General features: G+C 45.1%; 1 protein-coding gene across 9 annotated transcripts in view; it reads right to left on the bottom strand.

Moving 5' to 3' along the window:
* Ilf3 (interleukin enhancer binding factor 3) overlaps positions 1–25,131 on the bottom strand; it is a 44,443-nt gene that overhangs the window by 17,360 nt on the left and 1,952 nt on the right. For 5 of the 9 annotated variants that reach the window (XM_036192553.1, XM_036192560.1, XM_036192552.1 and 2 more), the window contains exons 2-3: positions 655–754; positions 293–331 (exon numbers count right to left, since the gene is read on the bottom strand). In XM_036192553.1, the coding sequence (XP_036048446.1) occupies positions 293–331; positions 655–657 (42 nt within the window). In that variant the 5' untranslated portion in view covers positions 658–754. The remainder of the gene's footprint in view (positions 1–292; positions 332–654; positions 755–25,131) is intronic. The other 4 variants (XM_036192557.1, XM_036192561.1, XM_036192554.1 and 1 more) reach the window with 1 other exon arrangement.

Below are 25,131 nucleotides of genomic sequence, written 5' to 3'. Positions count from 1 at the left end.
TTCACAGAAGACAGACTACGGGAACGTGGAGACTCTCAAGCGGCAGCAGAAATGGGGCACTTTACGTATCGCTCGTATACTACAGTAGTCCCCCCTTATCCGCGGGGTAACATTTCAAGACCCCAGTGGATGCCTTCAACCGCAGACAGCACCAAACTCGAAATGTGGTCTGGGTTTAACTTCTATGCACACAGGCATGGTAGTTTTAATTGGTCAATCAGGCACAGGAAGGGCTTAGACAGGACGGAATGTGAATGTGGTCTCCCTCCAAGTAGCTGCTCATCCTACTCACCCTTCTTCTTCTTGTGATGAAGTGATGATGGTACAATGCCTACGTGATGAGATGAAGTGAGGTGAATGACGCACGCATCAGGATGGCGCACAATTTAAAACTTAGCAATTTTTTTCTTTCTGGAAATCTCCACTTCATATTTTCAGACTGCGGTGGAGCGCAGGTAACTGAATCCGCGGGCAGCGAGAACCCGGCTAAGGGGGGACTACTGTATTCACATCGTGACACGTAATGCTTTTAAAGAATTTAAAATGTCTAAGATAAAATGCTAACAGCAGCAAATGCTTTGGGGACATGCTATGGGCATCTCTGGATATAAGTGAAAAAACAGCGTCTATGATCAAAGAAAAAAACTGTCTTACCATTTTTCCTTCCTTTTTTCTTGTAGTGTCTGGAAATCAGTCTTGGATTATCTTTTCAAATTGTGACAGCTTTCCTTGGTGTTACCAATACTTCAACTATCTATAAGACCAGAAAACCTTTTTAGTTTTAAATACCCCAGAGACACATGCTCTCAGCAGTAGTAAGAATGAAGGCTGGAGCTCACAACGGGCCGAATGACAGCAGGACACATCTGTCTTCCCAGGTAGCCAAGCCAAGCCACCAAACAAGTCACTCCAATTTCCCTTCATAGGAAGACAGCAGGATTCCAGAAGACCTATCTGAATCCAGCCACACACTGAGGGGGTTTCTGTCTGTGTGTTTCATTTCTTCCTATAGAGCATGCGGGGGGGAGGGAGGCAGCAGAGAGGGTGTCAGGATTTTATGCAACCCAGGCTGGCTCCAAAGTCCAAATCCTTCTGCCTCCACCTCCCACGTGCCAGGACTACAGGTGTGCACCATGCAGCCTCGCCCGGGCTCTTCTGCAGCTCTAGAGCAGGGACTCCTATGGACATGTGCTCTGCCACTGGCAATCTTGCAGATGTGTGGTGCATGCACACAAGTCTTTGTGGGTACACGTGGAAGAAGAGAAGGCTTTAGGTGTCCTGCTCTACCATTCCCCATTTTATCCCCTTGTCACAGAGCCTGTCACCAAACCTAGAGCTGTACTGGCACTCAGAAAGCTCCTGGTACCCTCCCGTCTCTGCCCCACCCACAACAGTGGGCTACATCTTTCTTGTCCATGTCCAGTCCAGCTTTTCACAAGGACACTGGGAATTCTAGCTCAGGTCATCATGCGTGAGCAGCAAGTATTCCTACCCATCAGGCCATCTCCTTCCCAGGGCTGTTTCTCAAGGCAGGATCTCTGGCAGCTGAGGCTGGTCTCAAATTTGCCACACGGGAACATGACCTTCAATTCTGGATTCTCCTCTACCCTACCTTCCAAGTGCTAGATTAGAGGCATTTGTCACAGAAATCAAAATTTTACTTGATCTGTAGTTCCGGACGCAACCACAGACACTCATATAGCTAAGCACATGCTCATTTCACTGCCTATACTCCACCACCCAAGCATGCTGGGCTTTATAAATAAACTGGAGCAGGAGGCAAAACAGAAGTTGCTCAGTAGTAAAGCACGTGCTTAGCTTTACTACTGCAGGCACTGGGTGTTATCCCAGCACCAAACCAGAATGTAATAGGGCATCATGGCACACATAAGTGATCCAGGTAGGATGTCTGGAGTTCAAGGCCAGAATGAGCTACAAGGCAACAACCTGGCAAAAAACAACAAACAAAGGAGGGCTGGCAAGATGGATTGATGGGTTGCCATCAAGCCTGATGACCTGAGTTTAAACCCTAGGGCCCACACAGTAGAAGGGTAGATCCACAAGTTGTCCCTTGACCACGTGTGCCATAGCACATCCCTCCCCTGTGCAAATACATGCAATACAAAAATGTGAAAAATCAGCCAGTTGATGGCGGCACACCTTTAATCCCAGCACTCAGGAGGCAGAGGCAGGCGGATCTGAGTTCGAGGCCAGCCTGGGCTATAAATCGAGTCCCAGGACAGCCAGCATTGTTAGACAAAGAAACCCTATCTCAATTTTTTTTTTAAATCAAAGAAGTAAAACATAAGATTAAGATTAAGAAGCTACCAAAGGGCTGGGGACTTAGCTCAGTGGTAGAGCGCTTGCCTAGCAAGCACAAGGCCCGGGGTTCGGTCCTCAGCTCCACACACACAAAAAAGTTAGAATACCTTTACTTTAGCAGGGGAGTGGTGGCCTTTAATCCCAGCACTCGGGAGGCAGAGGCAAGCGGATCTGAGTTCGAGGCCAGCCTGGGCTACCAAGTGAGTTCCAGGAAAGGCGCAAAGCTACACAGAGAAACCCTGTCTGGAAGGAAAAAAAAAAAGCTACCAAAACCTGTTGCAAGTAGAAATGTTCACCAAAATATGGGTGCTATTCTTGTACAATCCTAGCACTTTGTGAGGACAGGAACAGAAGAAGTACTGTGTGATACAAGATAGACTGGGTCTACAGAGCGGGTTCCAGGACAGGCAGGGTTACACAGAGAACCCTGTCTGAAAACAAACAAACCAAGAAAAGAAAAGAAAAGTGCTTGTTAGAAATGGCAGTGCCCCCGAGCCCTGTGTTCAGGAAGCAGAGGCCAAGGGGTGCAAAAGCTGAGGTCAGCCTAGGCTACCGAGCAAAACTCTTCTCTCCATAAACAGACAGGGCAGGGATGGTCTACTGGATAAAGGCACCAGGGGGTGAATCCCCAACACTCGTGTACTAAGTCTGTAATCCCAGCAGTGTGGGGGTCAGAGACAGGATGATGGCTACAGCTTTCTGCTGACAGCCTAGCTCCAGATTCAGTGAGCGAGCCTGGGTAAGGACTAAGGTCTCTGGAGTGATAGAGCAGGACACACGCTATCCCCCCCTGGCTCCTCTCCTCTCATACACACATGCATGCACACACACACACACACACACACACACACACACACACACACACACAAATAGATCAAAATATCAACTCTACGTGTTTAGAGAAGAAAAAAAGGTGGGAGCTCTGACCCATAGGACACTACAGGGACAGACAAAAGGTCCTAAAGAGCTTCTGTCACAGAGGGAAACGAGAGCCCTCAGCCTTGTTTGTAGGGGCCTGGATTAATGCAGACTCATAACCAGTCCAAATGCTAAGGATAAGTGATTACCGAGTGAGTGACTGACCCTAAATGGAATATCTATTCACTCACTCCAAGGTCCTGGAAACATCACAGAAGAGAGAGCAGAGACCATTAAGAGCTGCAGATATAGCAGGAGTACTGTGAAAGCATGTCTTCTGGATGGCATGGCCATTGTACGCATGAACGCATAGTAGCTGTAGCTAAATGCACAAGATCTACCTTATGCAGGGCCTTGTCTACATTTGGCATGGGTGAAGAAGGAGCTTAGGAGGTCCCACTCTTGCCAAGGAGCTCTTGGTAGCTAACAGTTGCTGAGGGAGACAGTCCTTTTCTACAACGAGGTAGCCACTGTTAAGTTGCTCATGCTCCAGTATGGAACAATCCCCCCCCACACACACACACCCCCACACACCCCCACACAGTCTCAGTATACAAGCAACCCTAATTAAAGATAATGGGTTACAAAACAATAACAAACAAAGCAAAAAAGCCTGGGGCAAGAGGCAACTTGTTGAAAGGGATTCAGCAGGAATAATCAAAATATATATATTATATACATGTACAGAACTGTTGAAAAACCTTTCTAAAAGGAGGAGTCAGCAGGATGGCTCAGGGGGTAAGGTCACTGACCACCAATTCCTCCCCCAAACAGTCCTCTGAACCTCCTCAGGCATGGCATGGCATGTGCCCGCCCCCAAGCAATAAAGAATTAACATAATTAAAAGACAAAGTAACATTGGGAAAAGCTAAAAGGTAGAAACAAGTGCACAAAGTAGATATCCCCATGGACTCAACTTTGGAAAAGCTAAGGCACCCAAGTGTGTAACACAAGTCTGCAAGGCAAAAAACTCCCTAAACAGCATGCAAACTACAACCTACTCGACTCCTGCACCTTACAAACAGCCTGCAGCTGTATACCAGCCAAAGGCTGATTCCTTCCACAGCACTGTGCTCTCACACCAGTGAGGCCCTCCAACCACACTGTTACAACCAAGACTGTAGGCACAACTCCCAAAAGGTATAAGCTGCAAGGACAAACTGCCAAGACTGGCCAAAGAGACCTTCCCAAAGGGCTTCAGGACTACCTACCAAACACTGCCAAGTTAGAAGTTCAACAATACCAACAGAGTGGGAGTTGAGATTGCTGCAGAGGTTACTAGGGAAGAGGAGAAAGGCTTCATAGGAGAACGGTAGGGAAGGAGAGAGTGCCGAGTGTGAGATGCTAAGAGACAGGAAATTAAGCCTAGGCTGTAACTGCTCCTAAGCAGCCACATGTGGGAGAGGGCCACAGCCCTTGCATTCAAACTTTCCTTTTTTTTTTTTTTTTTTTTTTGTATGTGGAGCTGAGGATCGAACCCAGGGCCTTGTGCTTGCTAGGCACGCACTCTACCACTGAGCTAAATCCCCAACCCCGCATTCGAACTTTCTATGGAGCTTCCTTCTTACATCTGTAGCAGGGAGAAGCCTCTGTACAACATCCTGAAAACTAAGCAGACCAGCCTACAGAAGCCATGAAGCCCAAGCAAGTCCCTCTGACCCCTAGTGTCAGCAGCTCCTACTCACAACACATAGCTGTGTTGGATAGGATGCTTAAGCACACCTATAATTTCAGCACTTGGGAGGTACAGGCAGGATCAGGATCCTGTTTATGGCAGGCCTAGGTTAAGTAAAAATTTATCTCAAAAACCACACTTAAGAGCTGGAGAGACACTGTGGTTACGAGCACTGGCTACTCTTGTTGAGTACTGGAGTTCAACTCTTAGCACGGTTCTGTAACTCCAGCTCCAGGGCACCTTCTTCTCATCTCCACAGACACCTATACTCACCTACTTATCTACACACCAACACACATACATACACGTCAGCAAATACATACACGGAAGTAAAAAGTTTTGTTTTTTTTTTAAATTTAATGCTTAGATGTGATAACTAGGGACTAGATAGCTTGGCAGTTGCTGCTCTCAAGAAGACCAAGTTAGAGACAGGTATAATGGAGTGTGCCTTTAATTAATCTCAAGACTCAGGAGGCAGAGGCAGAGGGATCTTTAAGTTTGAGGCCAGCTTGATCTACATACCAGGAAGCCAAGTCTATGTCTCAAAGAGTAAAACAAAACAGAAGACCCAAGCTCAGCTCTCAGCATCTCCCTCCAGTTCCAGGGGACCTGACATCCCTCTTATGGACTCCACAGTACCTGCACACAGATGCCAATACTAAACATAACGAGAGACACACATAAATAAAAAATTAAGACAAATCTTTAAAAAAAAAAAAAAAAAAACCTTTAAACTAGCAACCCAGGAGGCAAAAGCAGGTGGATAGCTCAATTTTAGGCCAGCTTACCTACAAAGCAGGGTCCAGATCAGCCAGAGCTACACAGTGAGATCCTCTCAAAAAGGGGGGGGGAGAGTTGAGGATTTAGCTCAGTGGTAGAGCGCTTGCCCTAGCAAGCACAAGGCCCTGGGTTCAGTCCCCAGCTCCAAAGGGGGGAGAAAAAATGAAAAAAGTAATCATGGTTTTTTGGGTTTTTTTGGGGGGTGGGGAGGTTGAGACAGGTAGCCCAGGCTGGCCTCGAACTCACAGAGATCTGCCTGCCTCTGCCTCCCAAGTGCTGGGATTAAAGGCATGTGCCACCACCGTCTTGTCCCTTTTCACTTTTTAGAAAATCTTACCAACTTCCCCTGGGTGGAACTTCAACTCACCCTCTCCTGTCCTAGCCTCCCCAAATGCTGGGGATACATGTGTGCAATAGTGCAAACCACTGGTTGTTAATTATTTATTTAGTGTGTCTTTGGTGGAACTGGAAGGAAGGTGGGCACATATGCATGCCACAGTGTCCTGTGGTGGTCGCAGTTGGTTCTCTCCTTCCACCATGTAGGTCCTGGGGATAAACTCAGGTCATCAGGCTTGGCAAGAAGTGCTTTACACACATCACATCAGCCCCATTAGTTTACTTTTACTGCATAAAAAACATAGGTATTTCTGATAAAGCACAGCCAGTCAGTGCAAGTAACTACAAACAAATCCAAAGACCAGTAAACCAACTACAGCCTGGATTCTGCCAGGCAAAGGAAATACCATCAGCTGTAGCTGGCTGTCACCCCAAGTCCCATATACAGCACTATCAATCAAGCCAAATCTTTGTGAAATCTCACGAATGCACGATCATGAAGCTTCTATTTAGAAGTACACTTATGCAGGCCAGAGAGGTGGCTTGGCAGGTAAGAGTAAGTAGTGCTGCTCTTCCAGGGGATTCCCGTTCAATTCCCAGCATTTTCATGGTGGCTCACAACCTTCTGTAACTCCAGTTCTGGGAAATATACTCTCTTCCACCCTCTTCCTCAGGCAGCAGCAAGCACAACGTGGTGCACAGACATATGTAAAGGCAAACACTCGTACACATTAAGAAAAAATGGGCCAGGTGGTAGTGGCGCACACCTGTAATCCCAGCACTCGGGAGGCAGAGGCAGATGGATCTCTGTGAGTTCGAGGCCAGCCTGGTCTACAAAGCTACAGAGAAACCCTGTCTCAAAAAACGAAAAAAGAAAAGAAAAGAAAAGAAAAAAAATGGTTACTTGTGTGTATGAGCATTATCAGTGTGCAGGCACAGCACTTAAGAGTCATGACAACTTCCAGTGTCAATCCTCAAATGCCACCCACCTCTTTTCTGAGACTATCACTAGCCTGAAGTTCCCCAAGTAAGCAGGGCTGTCTACCCAGCAAGGCCCAGCAATCTTCATGTCCCCAGTCCCCATAGCTGGGATTATAAGCAAGTGACACTATACTGGCTTTTTAAAAACTTATCAGATTTATTCATTTTATTTTATGTGTACGAGAGTTTTGCCCACACGTGCATGTTCCCCATGTAAATGTCTGGTGACCACAGAGGTCAGAAGAAGGCATCAGATCCCCTGGAACTGGAGTTGTAGATGGCTATGAACATACATATGGTGCTATTCCTGCTCTTAAACCACTGAGATATGCTTCCATCCCCCACCTAACTTAAAAACAAAACAAAACTTGTTCTGAGACCCAACTCAGGTTTCTCCTTGCAGGAACTTTACCAATAGAGCCATCTCTGCAGGCCTTAAAGTCATATTTATTTAAACAAGTATTACCACTTTATTTGTCCAGTATTTATCTCTTTTATTGGGTCAGATGGTAGGTCAGTGACAGATAAGGCAGACTACTCCCTGCAGGCTGGGGACAGGGGGACTTGTGGCTCTCTTGTCTCCCAGTAGATGGCTCTTAGGTAACAACTACTGATGATAAACTTTAATGTAGTATTTATTCTAGCCACAAACTTTTCATCCTAGGAGACACTATAAAGTATCACTGGGAGGGCTGGAGAGATGGCTCAGAGGGTAAGAGCACTGGCTGTTCTTCCAGAGGTCCTGAGTTCAATTCCCAGCAACCACATGGTGGCTCACAACCATCTGTAATGAGATCTGCTGCCCTCTTCTGGCCTGCAAGCATGCATGTAGGCAGAATACATAATAAATAAATAAATCTTAAAAAAAAAAAAAAGTATCACTGGGATAAAGCAGAATCAATGTTAATAAGAAAAACAATCAGGCTGGAGAGATGGCTCAGCACTTATGAGCACTGGCTGCTCTTACAGAGGACCCAGGTTCAGTTCCCAGCACCCACATGGTGGCTCACACATCTGTAACTCCAGTTCCAGGGAATCCAACATTCTCTTCTTACCTCTGCAGGCACACACATGGTACACATACATGCAAGTGAATACCCACAAAATAAAGGTTTATTTTCTAAATGACATCCTGTCTCAGAAACAAACAAAACTTAAGAAAACAACCCCAAATTAGAAGAACTGTAAATAAATACTGAACTCCAAATAACTTTGTAAGATGGCAACACTCTGCTCCTTGGTCTAAAATGTATCATAAAAAAACTAAAAAATAAATAACTAAATAAAGGAGGTGCTGGGTGAGAAGGCTCGCTGGATACATGTGCTTACTATGCAGGCATGAGGATCTAAGTTGGGATCCCAGCACGCATGCAAGATGCTGGGGCATCACTATCCCTGCCTACAAACCCCGTGCTGTAGGAGGTGAAAACAGGAGGATCTTCAGGGCTTGCTGCCTTTCAGCCTTCCTCCAGGTTCAAAGAGAAACCCTTTTCAAGGGAAATAAGGTGGGGAGTGACAGAACAGGATACCTGATATCCTCATCTGCCATCTGCATCCGCATGCACATGAACACACTGCACTCAAACATACATACACACAATAAATTGTCTTTTTAAATGAAGAACTGAGCTGGGCTGTGGTGGCACAGGCCTTTAATCCCAGCACTTGGGAGGCAGAGCCAGGCGGATCTCTGTGAGTTTGAGACCAGCCTGGGCTACCAAGTGAGATCCAGGAAAGGTGCAAAGCTACACTGAGAAACCCTGTCTCAAAAGACCAAAAAAGAAAAAAAAAAAGAAGAACTGGCTTGGGAAGATGGCTTGGTGGGTGGGTCAAGTGCTTGCTGTGAATGCATGAGGACCTAAGTACGGATCCTCAGCACCCACATAAATCAGACACAGCAGTGCATGTCTGTGACCCCAGTATTTGGGAGGGGAGACAGGCAGATTCCGGACGCTGGCAGGCCAGTCTCGCAGAAAGAGCAAACTCCAGGTTCTGTGAGTGAGGCTGTCTCAGAAATTAAGGTGGAAAACAACTGCGGGTGATAACTTTACACTAGCCTTGTACCTTCACATGTATCTGTGAGTAAGCAAACCCATGAAAACAAACACACACACACACACACACACACACACACACACAAAGAAAATAAAAATGGGAGAATTCAAACGACTGAGGGATGGATAGAACCTGTCGACTCCAGGACAGCTCAGCAATGTCAGTGAGCAACCTCGGCTGTGCTTACTTGGATAGGAAGTTCTCTGTTGCAAACGTGAACGTCTTTTGTTTGAATGTTTTTACATACAAGTTACAAAACCATACATAAAAGGGGTTCAGGACAGTCAAATACAAATCTAGACGTCCACAAAGATACTGAAAAGAGGAAAACAACTCACTACACTGTATTCTGAATGCTTTTTAGATACAAGAGGACAATTCGCCCAGCTGACTGAGGGATCTTTTGAGACAGGGTTTCTCTGTGTAGCTTTGCACCTTTCCTGGAACTCACTTGGTAGCCCAGGCTGGCCTCGAACTCAGAGATTCGCCTACCTCTGCCTCCAAGTGCTGGGATTAAAGGCGTGCGCCACCACCGCCTGGCTGAGGGATCTTTAATAAAAGACTACTGGAGGCTGGTGCTCAGCTGGAGAGCACTGGAGTAGCAATGCAGGAGGCCCTGGGTTCCCACAGAGCGCTGCATAAACTGGATGAGGTGACAGCAACCTATAATCTCAGCACTTGGAAGGTAGAGGGTCAAGGCCACCCTCAGCTACATAGCTGAGACAGTGAGAAGGAAAGGGAGAGGAAGAGGAAGGGGGGGACGGGACGACAACAACCCCAACCTCCTGGAACCAACAAGAATCTAGGTGTTCACTGAGCTACAGCATCAAGGGAGCACCAGCCCAGTACTGTCTTCATACCAGCATCCCTCAACTTCACATTACCAATCAGTGTTGAAGAGAAATCATGGGTTTGCCTTGGCAACAACAGCAGCTGCCTAAACCTCATCCTCTGGTGCCACAGACAGGCCCACCAAGTTGACTCAGGAGGCACCGTTAGGCTTGCCAGTGACCACATCTAGCCAGCCTGTGGTGCACTCTCCCTGGGCCCTCTTCCTTCAGACTTAACTATCATGGAGATGCTCCTGATCCGGGTGGACAAAAACAATAGGACCAGTTATCTCTAATAATGCCAATACCCAGAGCTGGGCTGCCGCTGCACATCCTCAAAGCAAGCTTTGCTGTCTGAGAGCCCAGATCTGCATCTCATGAACTCACCAGCAGCCTTCCCAGGGTCAGAGACTTCCTAAATAAAAGGTTCTTAGGAAGAAACAAAACTGGCTAGAGGCCCACAGCCCACATCATTCCACACAAAATCCATACCTATCTCTAGGGTTGGGACTCTAGGGCACCAGGACACCAACCAGCCTCTCTGAGAAGCCAAGGGATGAGTGAGGGATGGAGATTAAGAACTTCCACGTGTTAAGCGGCAGTGGTGGTGCACTTCTTCAATCCCAGCACTCAGGAGGCAGAGGCAGACAGATCTCTTTGAGTTTGAGGCCAGCCTGGTCTACAGAGTTTAGTTCTTGGACAGCCAAAGCTACACAGAGAAACCCTGTCTCAAAAAAAAAAAAAAAAAAAAAAACTTCCAAGTGGTCAGGGACAGAAACATAGTCTCTCCCTTTATTTTTGAAGCAGGGTTGCAAGTCTACACCACAAGGCTATGATATGCTAGCCATCATTCCACCTCTAATTATATACAAGGTAAGGCTTGCAACACTGGTGCTGCCAAAGAACAAATCAGAAAACCATCAAGCCTTCCCAGACACTGGGGAAACGTAGTCTTACAGGAAATGGGGCTTTAAGCTGACAGCACTGTGCAGCAGCACTCAGCAGTTCCTTCCTTCACCTTCCACTCCACACAGATTCCCAACAACCTGAAAGCAGTCCAGCCAGCTGCCACCGATCTAAACTGACAAACCATGCCACTCTATCATTGTTTTTAAAATGTCCTGAATGAATGAGCTGTGTGGGGTGCACTATAATCCCAGCACTCAGGTAAAGGCATGAGGATCTGTTCAAGGCAAGCCTCAGGTTCGAGACCTTGTCTCAAAAGATAGTTGCTGCATTTGCAGAGGACCAGAGCTCAGTTCCCTGTGCCCATACTGAGTGGCTCACAACTCCCTACAAGTCTAGCTGCAGGGGGGAATCTGTCAACTGTGGGGGAACAGGCCTTTAATCTTGGCATTCAGGAGGCAATGGCAGGGGGATTTCTGAGACTAGCCAGGTCTACATAAGGAGTTCCAGTCCAATCAGAGATACACAGTGAGACCAGAAAAAAAAGGGGGTAGGGGTGGGGTTTGGAGATGTTAGCCCAGAACACAGGTTAATGGTAGACAGCTTTGTTTAGCATATATTATGACCCTGCATTCAATCCCTAGTACTACCAAAATAAACGAGCCAAAAACAAAACAAAAAACAAACAAACAAAAACCTCAAAGAGGCTGAAGAGATGCTTCAGTGGTTAAGGGCACTTACTGCCTGCTCTTGCAGATGACCAGGGTTCAGTTACTGCACCCACATGCAGCTCATAACAATCTGTTCCAGAGGATCAGACACCCTCTTCTGGCCTCCTTTGGTACTGCACACATTCAATGCACAAATACACACATGCAGACAAAACATACACATGGAAATGTTACTTGGGGGAAAAAAAAAAAAGAAATGTTATTTGGGAAGAACACGGGAAGAAAACCCAGAGATAAAATGGGACAGGGGCTGCGGTGAAAGAGAGCACAAACCTTTATGTGGAGAGGTTTGCTTCCCAGAACTGCAAAAGAAACCAGTGTACGGGTGGGGGGGGGATGTGGTGGTGGGCGCACGCCTTTAATCCCAGCACTAGGGAAGCAGAGGCAGGCGGATCTCTGTGAGTTCAAGGACAGCCTGGTCTACAAATCGAATTCCAGGAAAGGCGCAAAGCAACAGAGAAACCCTGTCTCAAAGAAGAAAACAAAAAAAAAAAAAGAAACCAGTGTACCTATGACTCTGCAGTCAGAACTACAATACTAAAAGTATGACGTAGCAAAATTATCAACTATTCAACTATTGTTAACTGTGAAAGTCCACGGTATTGTGGAAGACAGTTAACAAAACTCCAAGGGAATTTGAGGAAACCTCTTTCCAGTGTGCTGGCAGTCAGGGAGAAAGGGAAGAGCAAGGAACCTTCCCTCCTTGTGATCAGGGCAGAGGCAGCCCTGTAGCAAGGCCTTATAAAAAGGTATTTGTTTGTTAGTTAGACAGGGTCTCACTGTATAGCTCTGCTGGATGTAATTCAGAGATCTGCATGCCTGTCTCCAAAGTGCTAGGATTAAAGGTGTGTGCTACCATGCCCAGATAATATTTCAAAACAATGAAAGTTTCAGTGCCCAATTTACTAAGTTTACTTCTTTGAAATGTTCTTTCTTCTAGTTAGAAAGAACACAGGACCACCTCTCAAACCATGGTATTTGCTAACACACAGGTGTGATTTCTTAATAAAAAAGAAGTTCTTCTGGAGGTGCTGGGGGTGGTCTTAAGCAAACTAGTAAGACTTCTAAGAGTGAAGCATACCCCCAATTCTTTGTTTAGTGTTGTTAAGAGACAGAATCCTGAGCTGGGGGACTCAATGACAAAGTGCTGGCTATGCAAGCATGAGAACCAGTCTGGAGTCTCATTCCACACAACAGCCCTGTAATTCCAGCACTTGAGAGGCAAAGGATTCCCTGAGCAAGCTGCCTACAGATTAGCAGATCTGTTCTGGGATCAACTCAGAAACTTTGTCTTTATAAAATAGAGAGCAAGCTAGTAAGACACTTACTTTCAACTTTGGCCCCCTATATTCACTTGTACACACATGTGCACAAGCACCTACACACACATACAAACATGCACAAGGGGGAGCTGGGCGGCGGTGGCGCACGCCTTTAATCCCAGCACTCGGGAAGCAGAGGCAGGCGGATCTGCAAGTCTGAGGCAGTCTGGTGTACAGAGTGAATTTCAGGACAGCCAGGGCTACACAAAGAAACCCTGTCTCAAAAAACCAAAAGAATGAGGGCATAACTCACTGGTCAAGTAAGAGGCCCTGGCTCAAACCCAATCACCACTAAAAGGAGAAAGGATATCACAAAAAAAAAAAAAAAAAAAAAAAAAACGGGAATTTGTGGGGCTGGGGTGATGGCTTGGTGGATAAGAGCACTTTTCTAAACAAGTACAAGGACCAGAGTTTGAATCCCTAGCATGGCCAAGCCATGACAACATGTGCCTGGAACCCTTGCTCTGGGGGCAGAGGCAGAGCTCATGGGCTCGATGGCCAGTCAGTCTAGCTGAAATAGCCAGCTTTGGGTTTAGTGAGACCTGTCTCAAGATCAAGGCAAGAATGATACAGCCAAACATGCAACCTCCCACTTTGGCCTCAGTGGACATGTGCATAGATGTACACACAGGTGCACACACAAGCATACATCTCACATAAAGAAGTGAAGCCAAGCCAGGCAATGGTGGCAACATGTCTTTAAACCCAGCACTTGGGAGGGAGAGGCAGAGAGGCAGATGGATCCCTTAGTTTAAGGCCAGCCTGGTCTAGAGTGAGCTCTAGGCCAGCCAAGGCTGTTACACAGAGAAACCCTGTCTCGAAAAACAAAAAACAAAAACCAAACTCAGGTCATTAGGCTTGTGTAACAAGTGCCATTAGCCCTCCAAGCCACCCCACAGGCCCATCTTTTTTTAACTGTGTATGTGGAGTCTCACAGAGAGACCACATTACACTGTCTCTAACTCTGAGGCCTGCTTTTGGAACCCATTCCTCCTCCTCTGGCCTTAAGAGAAGAAGAGGAGCCTAATCTCACTACAGCTTGATATACCTTTGCTGGCTGATATCCGTGGAAGGCTCACCTGTATCTGAAGAGAAACAGTGAAAGAGTGGATGGGGAGGAAGGGGAGGAAACCGAAGGAGGGAAACTTCGGTTAGGATGTAAAAAAACAAACAAGAAATAATTTGGAACCAAAACATTTAAAAAAAAAGGGGGGGGGGGGGCTGGAGAGATGGCTCAGAGGATAAGAGTTCCTCTAGAGGTCCTGAGTTCAATCCCCAGAACCCATATGGTGGCTCACAACCATCTGTAATAAGATCTGGCTCCCTCTTCTGGCCTGCAGGGATACATGCAACCAGAACGTTTACATAATAAATAAATAAAATCTCTTTAAAAAAAAAAAAAAAAGGAAGAAAGAAAGAAAGAAAGAAAATGTTTAAGTGGATGCCCAATGTGTACAGGTATCAGCAGAGTGCTGGTCTCCAAGGCTTGACTTTTAGTAACTGAGAGTCTCCAGACCTGGGTACTGGGAACTGAAATCAAGTCCTAAAGAACACAAAGTGCTCTTAACCATAAGCCATCTTTACTTTTTTTTTTTTTTTGGGGGGGGGCTTCACTATGTATCCCTAACTAGACTAGAACTCACTATGAGCTAGGCTGATCTCAAAATCAGAGATCCACGTGCCTCTGCTTCCTCCATGCTAAAAGTAAAGGTATGTGTCACTAGTCCCAGTCACTTCTGCTTTGAGACAGTGTGTCACTTGGTAGCTCAAGCTGACCTCGAACAAGATACTTTCCTGTCTCAGCCACCATACTGCTGGCTTTATACACTTTTCCCACCACCAACACTTGGGAGGTAAAGTGGAGGATCAGCAAGTCAAGGCCAGCCTAGACTACATGAGACCTTTGCCTTGCATGTGTGAGGCCCTGGGTTTGATTTTTAACGGCACAAGAAAATTAGGTGAATAAATAACAGATTCAAGTAAACACACCAAAAACAATTCAAGCTCCCCTCCCCACCTGGCAGCTACCCACCTGACTTGTACAGCTATGGTCAGGCATCCTACAGTACCTGAGAACAGTGACCAGAGACCCTTTCCTGTAAGGCTACACAAGTCCCTGTGTGCAGAGACTGAGCAGCTTATTTCTGCAATGCTGGCATCTACACTGTGGTACCACTTTAAATGGGTCTTATTCTGCTCCCCTCCAGCTCCTGGGCTCACATCATCCTTTGCTGCAGCCTCCTCAAACTACAGACCTAGTCCTCTGGCTTAGGCTTTTTAAATAAATTATGAATGAAGAGTAAGAATTAACCTACAAAAACTCTAAAACAGTACACCCAGAAGCAAATCTAACTGGTAACATTTCATGTTTTAAAACTACACACAAGGTAGGCACGGTGACCAAAGATAGAAGTCCCAACATTTGGGAGGCAGAGGACAAGGATCAGGAGTTCAGGGCCAATCCTAATCATACAGCAAGCTGCAAGCCATCCTGAGCTGCATGAGACCATCTCAAAACACACACACACACACACACACACACACACACACACACACACACAAACCAAGTATACAGACACTGAAATGAAACCAGTGTTAGTCGTCACAGGGAAGGCAGAAGCAGAGCAAGCAGTCAGAAAGACTAATGATCCCTCGCGCCAACCAGGCCTCGTGAAGATGAACGACAGCTGTGCAGCATGCCTGAGAAGCCAGTCACACACTCCAAAAATGCCAGTGGAGCCCTTCAGACTAACCACCCAGGGTCATACACAGTTGCACACCCAAATGACAGGATATAATGACCCTGCCAAGCATAATAGCAGATGCATGTGGTCATACTCAGGAGGATGAGGCAGGACTGCGAGTTGGAGGCCAGCCTGAATTATAAAATGAGACACGGTTTCAAAAATTAAGATAGTATCTGGGTGGGATGGGACATGTTTTTTTTAAATCCCAACAGCACTCTAAAGGGTGAGGCATGTGGATCTGAATGAATTCCTAAGTTTGGGGCTAGTCTGCTCTACACAGTGAGCTCTGGGTACTCTGAACTACAGAGAGAGACCCTGTCTCAAAAGAGAGAGGGAAGAGGGGAGGCAGGGTGATTAAGAGCATGCACTGCCCTTGCAGAGGACCTAAGGTCAGTTTCCATCACCCACGTAACTCCAGCTTCAGGTATCCAGCATTCTCTTTCTGGCCTCTGAAAACACCTACACTCACATGCACACACACAAATAAAATAAATCTTTTAAGAAAGAAAACCTGGATGTGGTGTATCTCTTTTTAAGTTGAAGCACAGCACACCAGCCAGGACTACACAGTGAAACCCTGACTCAAAAAAGGGCACAGAGACCTTGGGGGACTGGAGAAAGAAGGCTCAGCGGTTAAGAACTCATACTGCTCTTGCAGAGGACCCATGCTTGAATCCCAGCAGCCACAATGGGTGGTGGCTCACAACTGCCTAAGACTTTAGCTGCAGGGTAACCCAACAAACCCCTCAGGCCCCCTCAGCCACCAGTACTCACTTGCACATACCCACACACAGACATTAGAAAATTATTAAAAATTAATGTAAAGAAGGAAAAGCCATTGAATAATAAATACATTTTTTTGCCAGTTGATGGTAGCACACACTACTATGGTCCCAGCACTCAGGAGGCAGAGGCAGGGGAAAATCACTAGAGTTTGAGGCCAGCCTGGTCTACAGAGTCAATTCCAGGACAGCCAGAGCTACACAAAGAAACCCTGTATCAAAAATTCTAAATAAATAAATACAGCTTTCTTTTCAAAGTAGCTCTATTCTGAAGGGCTGCAAAGCACAGCTAGTAGCTTAGAACCTGATCTGATGCCCAAGGCTTCGGGTACCAGCTCCCAAAACCATACACAAGTACGAGAGGCAAGACAAAACCAACTAACCTAATTGCGTTCTTGAAATTTTTTATTACATTTGTTCGTTGCATATGTGGTGTGGATATACCCATACTACAGCAGACATGTACAAGTCAGGGAATTTTTGGGAGTCCTCCTTTTACGTGGGTTCTAGGGCCAGAACGAAGTTGTCAGGCCTGGTGGCAAGTACCTTTCCTCACTGAGCTATCTTGCCTGCCCTCGGTTGTATTTTCAGTATCTTCATTATTTGGACATTTAAATAAGAGAAACAAAGTTTCAACTGGGCATCCTTTCCACAAGACATTGGGAGTTCACACAGAATCCAACACCCTCTTCTGTTCTGCTCAGGTATCAGCACAGAAGTGGTGCAGACATATATGCAGGCAAAACATCCACACATACAGAAAAAGCAGTGATTTCAAAGTGTCCAGCTTTCCACTGCTATAAATAGGATAATCTATGACATGATGTCTTGTAAAAATCTCAAGGACCCAACATATCCAAACTGTTGGGTACTTAGAAAACGTGGTACAAATGAGGCTCACACAGCCTTGCCTTCTGTACCCTTCAACACTTGCCAAAGAAGGGAGGTGAGACACCCCCAGCAAGACGCAAGTCTAGTTCATCTCTCCAGAGACCACAACCCTCTTCATTCACTGGAGAGTTCAGTCAAGCCTATGTCTGCTCTAACCCTAAACCACTGCAAACAGTAAATAAATCTTTCTCTCCCAAGACATTGTTATGATAAAGAGGGGGCACCAAATATACAGAACATGGGAAAAATAAGTTCAAATCCCTTCAAAGGCTCAATTGATGCAAGATATTTGATCACACTGTGAACCCCAAGATTGCATTATTTACTGGAAAATCTTGTTTCTGGTTGTGGTGTGGCTCAGCCCTAGCACACACCTTTAATCCTAAAGCTTTCTCCTTGGATACTGTAAGCAGGATTAAATAAAGTCAACCAACCATAGGTCAAGAGGCAGAGCAAGCAACCAGTTGACAGGAAGTGAACACAGGATTATTAAGACAAGAACATAGAGAGTAAGATTGAGTCAGGAGGATAGACAGACACACAGAAGTAGAAGGGGAGGACACTCAGTTTGAAGAGTTTGATTTGAGAAGGCATAGGGGAAGAGGAGGGCTGAGGAGGAAGGTTGGCTGGGTGCTTTCTCTGCCTCTCTGAGCTAGCAGACTCTCTCACTCCAGCATCTGGCTCCCAAATTCTTATTGGTAAAAATCAAACAATTGAGATTTTGTTAAAACAAAATACCATAAAAGCTTCTCTCTCCCTCCCTCCCTCCCCTCCCCTCCCCTCCCCTCCTCTCCTCTCCTCTTCTCTCTCCCCCCTCTCTCTCTCTCTCTCTCTCTTTGGTTTTTCGAGACAGGGTTTTTCTGTGTAGCTTTGCACCTTTCCTGGAACTCACTTGGTAGCCTAGCTGGCCTAGAACTCACATAGATCCGCCTGGCTCCACCTCCCAAGTGCTGGGATTAAAGGCATGAACCACCACCGCCCGGCAAAAGCTTCTCATTTTAACAATTTAATTGTACAGTTCAGGGGTATTAAGGACTTTAATACTAAGAAGTCAACCATCACCATTCTCCCTCCATCTATACAATGTCTTCAACATGCCCAATGGAAACTTTAAGTTCTGCGAGGGCTGATTCATTAGAAATTAAGACTATTATAGGGACTTCTGTACAAATTAAGACTGACAATGCTCCAGCATATGTCTCTAGAAAATGCAGCATTTTTTGGCATATTACAATACAAAGCATATTACAGCTATACCACAAAATCCTCCACAACAAGCAGTTATAAAAAAATCTAATAGCATTTTAAAAGATTTGCTTAAAGGTTGGGCCAGCCTGGTCTACAGAATGAGATCCAGGACAGGCACCAAAACGACACAGAGAAACTCTGTCTCGAAAAACCAAAAAAAAAAAGGGGGGGGGGGGTTTCCTGTTATTTGGTATTAAAAACACAGTTAAGAGATTTAAAATATTTTAAGTGAATTCAAAGGGTTACTACAGTTCAAACTTTTTTCTAAATTTCTAGGAGTTGGAGTGACTTGAAGCTAAAATATTTGAGCATGGCAGTGATAGCCCACCGCTTTAATTCCAGCAGAGGTGGGGAATCTCTATAATTAGTTATTTTCTAAATTCTAGAGGTACAGTAACAAGGCAGTGGCAGTGTACCCCTTTAATCCCACCACCCAGGGACAAAACTCAGATACAGCTCCTAATTGATACATTTACACAAGAGAGAAATCATGTATCTTATTTATAAATTATTATAAATATCCTCAGCCGGGCAGTGATGGCGCATGCCTTTAATCCCAACACTTGGGAAGCAGAGCCAGGCGGATCTCTGTGAGTTCGAGGCCAGCCTGGGCTACCAGTGAGTTCCAGGAAAGGCGCAAAGCTACACAGAGAAACCCTATCTCGAAAAACCAAAAAAAAAAAATAAACAAAAAAAAAAAAAAAAAAAAAAAAAAAACAAGAAAATCAGAAAAGCTGGGCAGTGGTGCTCATCTTTAATCCAGCACTTGGGAGGCAGAGGCGGATGGATCTTTGTGAGTTCAAGGCCAGACTGGTCTACACAGTGAGTTCCAGGGCAGGCTCCAAAGCTACAGAGAAACAGAGGCAGGGTTGGGGACACAGGACAGGATAGGTGCAGAACCTTCTGCAGGGTTACTAAAAAGTCAGCTAATTTCCAATGAGGACAGAGAACAGGAACAAAGAGCAGTTTTTGTGACTGCCGGTAAGTTCTTCTCCATGAATGGAACCCTGAACAATATTGAACGAGAGGATACCCTAACTGTGGGTATTATACTTATTGATGAATTGGAAATTGGGGGCTCTTCATAAAGCAAAAAGGAATCCATCAACATCTGCCTGTTGGCTTCTACTGCAAACACTTTCCATATATGGAGAATAAATATTCTCTCTTTGAGAAACAAATCTGGACATTTTATGAGACTTGGAGAATCTTATACTCAGTTATTGCCAACCACCCTAGGGTCATAAGGGCACCCCTTACAATGATGGATTGGATCAGTTCAAAGGCAGAGTCCTTCTCAGGCTCAGCCATAGAAGGAAAGGTATTGCAGTGGAACCGGTACCTATCTGAATTTCTTTGTGACCAGGATGTGGTAGCAAAGGGGTCTGTGCCTTCCTGCACTGAGGAAATAGCTTTTAAGCCCCATCCCAAAACTGCTTACTCCTCCCTAAGAGAGGCACCTATTGAACTGTGAGGACTAACAGAATGGTCACAGCATTTGGCTAAGGCATGGTTTACTGATGGCTCATCAACCACTGATGGGACCAAAACTTACTGGATGGCGGCGGCCTATAGACCAGGAGACAGTGGAATGGCCAATATTGAAGAAGGACTACAAAATAAGCACAGCACTATTGCCTATGTAAACAAACAACTAGGAAAGCAAAAGGAAAATCTCCATCTTCTCCAATCCATGGTGCATGTGCAGTGGTACAGCTATATGGTCATCAAAATGGAAAACCACTAACTTGTAGACAAATGGCAAAGATATCTGGTCATGGGAAGCATGAACGGAGACAGCAAAACCTAGCAAAACTTAGCAAAAGTGTTACTGTATGCAGCTCATACAGGCAAGACAGACAAAATTCTGAAAATAATAAAATAGTGGACAAATTGGAACCATGTTTAATTAAAATTAGGATATTAAAATTTGCCAGGGAACAAATTCAGAATAAATCAACAAGAATGATAGAATACACATTCAAAAAACTTGAAAGTCTACCCCAACACTAAAAAATAAGGGGAAATGGAGACAACCCTATGAGAATATCTACTATTTCGAATCCACAGCCAGGTGGTGGTTCACACCTTTAATCCCCTGGGAGGCAGAGGCAGGCACATAAGAATTACAAAGGTTTAAATTTAAAAGCCACTTGCAAAAGGTAGATAGAAATTCAAATTGAATGCTGTTTGTGATCTAAAAATAAATACACTTAAACCTTCAATTTATATATAAAGACAAAGGGGAATATAGGTATATTTATCCACACATAATAAGGGATATTTAGTTTCAAATTTTCAAAAGAATATTTTCAAATGAAAGATAATACTTTTTCTGTGGCCAAAAATAAAAACATTTTGCCGGCGGGGCGGTGGCGGTGCACACCTTTAATCCCAGCACTCAGGAGGCAGAGCTAGGCAGATCTCTATGAGTTCAAGGCCAGCCTGGTCTACAGAGCAAGTTCCAGGAAAGGTGTAAAGCTACACAGAGAAACCCTGCCTCAAAAAAAAAAAAAAAAAAAAGAAAAAAAAATGTGCCCTAGGATAGACATAGCCTGCCAAAAAAGGAACCTCCCAGAGTTAGGGTTAGGGCAGGGTTTTGCTTTTATCCAGGAGAATAAAAGCATCCAACTAAGGAATCTAGAGACCACTGGACAAGAGAAACATCTGAAGAAAAAGAAGAGATCATCAAGAGAAAACGTCCTAAGAAAAAGTAAAAGAGCCAAGTAGTATCACTCACCTCCAGCTAACTGGCCTGAAATCCTGGCTCATAGTCCCAGACTAGCTAGAGCTGGCATCCATTATTCTACCATCTTTCCTGAGCCACTCTCCTCTCCCACCAGATAACCTTCCCTTCAGGCAACCATCAGGAGTCCAGCCCAGGAGGTTGCTCCCTTCTCCCCCCACCATGTGGCTGGCCCAATCATGGCAGATTCCCAAATGCTTGTCACCGCTGCCCTCTACAGACATGAGTGACAAATGGTTTTTATGTGGTCCCAATTCAATTAAAAATTAAAGCTGGCAGGGGCTCAGAGATTAGGAGGACTGGCTGCTCTTCCAGAGGCCCTGAGTTCAATTCCCAGCAACCACATGGTGGCTCACAACCATCTATAATGAGGTCTACTGCCCTCTTCTGGTGTGCAGGCACACATGCAGGCAGGCAGAACACTGTATACACAATAAATAAATCTAAAAAATTTTAAAGCTGGCTTTGGGGTTACAGCATGGCTCTCTCCTTCTCTAATAAACCCATGCATGCTTGTTAAAGTAAATCTAAAAATTTCTGTCTCATATCACAAGTGCTACCTGATATGGGACAGAAGAAAACACAAAAAATAAGGGACTGTTCTATTGCCACTAATCTTATCATAATCTTGTTTTCATTTGACTCTCTAAAACATCTTAAGGTATAAATATCTCAAAATCTGCAAGATTATATGATGTATATATAAACTTTCCATTGTGATACCAGTAGTCATACAGAGTACTAACTAATTCTAGAAATAAGCTTCTTCTAGCTTCCAGTACGTGTTTTTGGGTTTGAGTCTGAAGCAGGTAACTAGGAACTAAGTTTGTGTACCTTAGATGTACTTAATAGATTGTAGTCCTCAAACCTTTCGGAGAGCTGCAGAATATGGCATTTAAAATGTTTAAGCTTCCTACAATAAACTATGATCATTCCTAACAGTAACCTTTTAAGTCTCCAAGATGATGGGGCCCTGCATAGGTGAATCCACCTTGATTGTGGTAACACTAACCACTGGGCAAAACTGCTCCATGCCTCTTCTGCCACCATGCAAATAATGGATACCTTTGGGTTGACTGCGGCATTCTACACAGAACTGCCACTAAACTGACAACCACCACCCAAAGATCAGCTTCCGACTACAATCTGCTCAGGACATTCAAATTGCTTAGTTCACTAGACTGACATGAACATTTTATAGCACTTTGAAGCTAAAAATCTTAAGACTGCCAAATACAACCAAGCTAGACACTGCGTGTGCCACCACGCGCAGCTGTAAATAGTTTTACTGTGTTAGATTTAAAACCTTTCCATTTACCCCCCCCAAAAAAGGGGGGGCCAGGTGGTGGCAGCAGCAGAGCACGCCTTTAATCCCAGCACTCAGGAGGCAGAAGCAGACGGATTTCTGAGTTCCAGGCCAGCCTGGTCTACAAAGTGAGTTCCAGGATAGCAAGGACTAAACAGAGAAACCCTGTCTTGAAAAACCAAAAACCAAAAACCAAAAACCAAAAAACAAAAACAAACAAAAACCTTTCCTTTTTATTTAGACAAAAGGGGAGAAATGTTTCAGGATAATTTGATCATACTGTGAACCCCAAGATTGCATTATTTACTGGAAAATCTTGTTTCTGGTTGTGGTGTGGCTCAGCCCTAGCACACACCTTTAATCCTAAAGCTTTCTCCTTGGATACTGTAAGCAGGATTAAATAAAGTCAACCATAGGTCAAGAGGCAGAGCAAGCAACCAGTTGACAGGAAGTGAACACAGGATTTATTAAGACAAGAACATAGAGAGTAAGATTGAGTCAGGAGGATAGACAGACACACAGAAGTAGAAGGGGAGGACACTCAGTTTGAAGAGTTTGATTTGAGAAGGCATAGGGGAAGAGGAGGGCTGAGGAGGAAGGTCGGCTGGGTGCTTTCTCTGCCTCTCTGAGCTAGCAGACTCTCTCACTCCAGCATCTGGCTCCCAAATTCTTATTGGTAAAAATCAAACAATTGAGATTTTGTTAAAACAAACAAACAAACAAAAAAAAAACCCAAAAATCAAAAAAAAACAAAACAATCATCCACAGGGTGGCAGCCCAACCACTGTAAAGTCTAAACCAGGGGCCTGAATCTAGGCCAACCTGGACATATGACCCTGTTTCAGAAAGAAAAAAATAAGCAGGGCAGAGTTGGCCCATGCCCTTAATCCCAGCACTTGGGAAGGAGAGGCAGGTGGATCTCTGAATTTGAGGCCAGCCTGGTCTATAGGGTGAGTTCCAGGACAACCAGGGTTACCTAGAGAAGCCCTGAGCAGGAGCAGAAGTCACAAGTTCATGAGCCACACATACTGATATACTTAATGATGAGATTATCCATCTTGCAGAATGGCTCAAGTAATCAGAGAACTGGATATTATGTAGCAGATCCTGACTCTAAGCAAGTAAATGTATTCTTTACAATTAAAAAAAAAAAAAAAAAAAAAGTTAGCAGCAGTGTGTTAGCCAGCAGTAGCGGTGCATGCCTATAGTCCCATTACAAGGAAAGCTGAGGCGGGTGGATCGCTGTAATTCCAGGCCAGCCTGATCTACTGAGTGAGTTTCAGGGCAGCCAGGGCTAGACAGAAAAATCCTGTCTCAAAAAAACAAAACAACAACAACAAAAAAAAACAAAAACAAAAACCAGCATAAGCAAGTGGAAGAGAAATCTACATTTATTTCTTCAGGATAAGAACCACTCCCTGGGGCTGGAGAGATGGCTCAACAGTTAAGAGCACTAGCTGTTCTTCCGGAGGTCCTGAGTTCAATTCCCAGCAACCACATGATGGCTCACAACCGTTTGTAGTGAGATCTGGCGCCCTCTTCTGGCCTGCACGCATACATGCACGCACAACACTGTATACACAATAAATAAATCTTAAAAAAAAAAAAAAAAAAAAAAAAGCCAGGCAGTGGTGGCGCACCCAGCACTCGGGAGGCAGAGGCAGGCGGACCTCTATGAGTTTGAGGCCAACCTGGGCTACAGAGTGAGTTCAAGGACAGGTGCAAAGCTACACAGGGAAACTATGTGGGGGAGGGAGAATCACTCCTCTAGAACAAGAAAAATAACAAGGAATCAATAAGGGCATACTGGCACAGCCTGTAATCCCAGCACTCAGGTTAAAGCACCTTGAGATCGGTCTGGACTTCTGCTTGAGAGTACAGGTAAGCTGTCCCAGTTCAGCGAGAACTTCTGGCCACACATGGTGACACACACCTTAGATCCTAGCACTCAATAAGCAGAGACAGGTGCATCTCCAAGGGTTATTAAAAGGGTCCTTGTCCAAAGAAACTCACATCTACTCCTGCAACAGATCCTCACCATGCCTGGATGCCTTCTCCATAGAGCAAAATGCTGGGGATGGGGGAGACCCTGATGTGGCATACAAATATAATTCCAGCCCTCGGGTTGAGGCAGAAGGATTCCAAGTTCAAGGCCAGCCTGGGCTACATAGTGAGCCACTACTTCAAAACTGAGAAGCTGACGGTGGAGAAAACACGCCTTTAATCCCAGCACTTGGGAGGCAGAGACAGGCGGATCTTTGTGAGTTCGAGGCCAGCCTGGGCTACAGCGAGATCCAGGAAAGGTGCAAAGCTACACAGAGAAATCCTGTCTCAAAAAACAAAAAAGACTTTGAGCCGAGAAGATTTTGAGAAAAATAAGAAATAGCACAGTTTATTCACAGTAACACGAGTCTAGAAATACTAAAAGGAGCCAAAAGGAACTTTTGCTTACAGGTATCCATCAGAAAAACTGAAAACAATCGGGCACTTTTCAGCTCCATAAGGAGGGGATCTCCACACTGGTGCAAACCTGAGACAGACAGGAAGACTGACAC

The sequence above is a fragment of the Onychomys torridus genome, chromosome 7, assembly GCF_903995425.1.
Source record: "Onychomys torridus chromosome 7, mOncTor1.1, whole genome shotgun sequence".
Lineage (NCBI taxonomy): Eukaryota > Metazoa > Chordata > Mammalia > Rodentia > Cricetidae > Onychomys > Onychomys torridus.
Note: the sequence above shows the minus strand (reverse complement) of the source record. Positions and strands in the feature narration are given on the sequence as shown.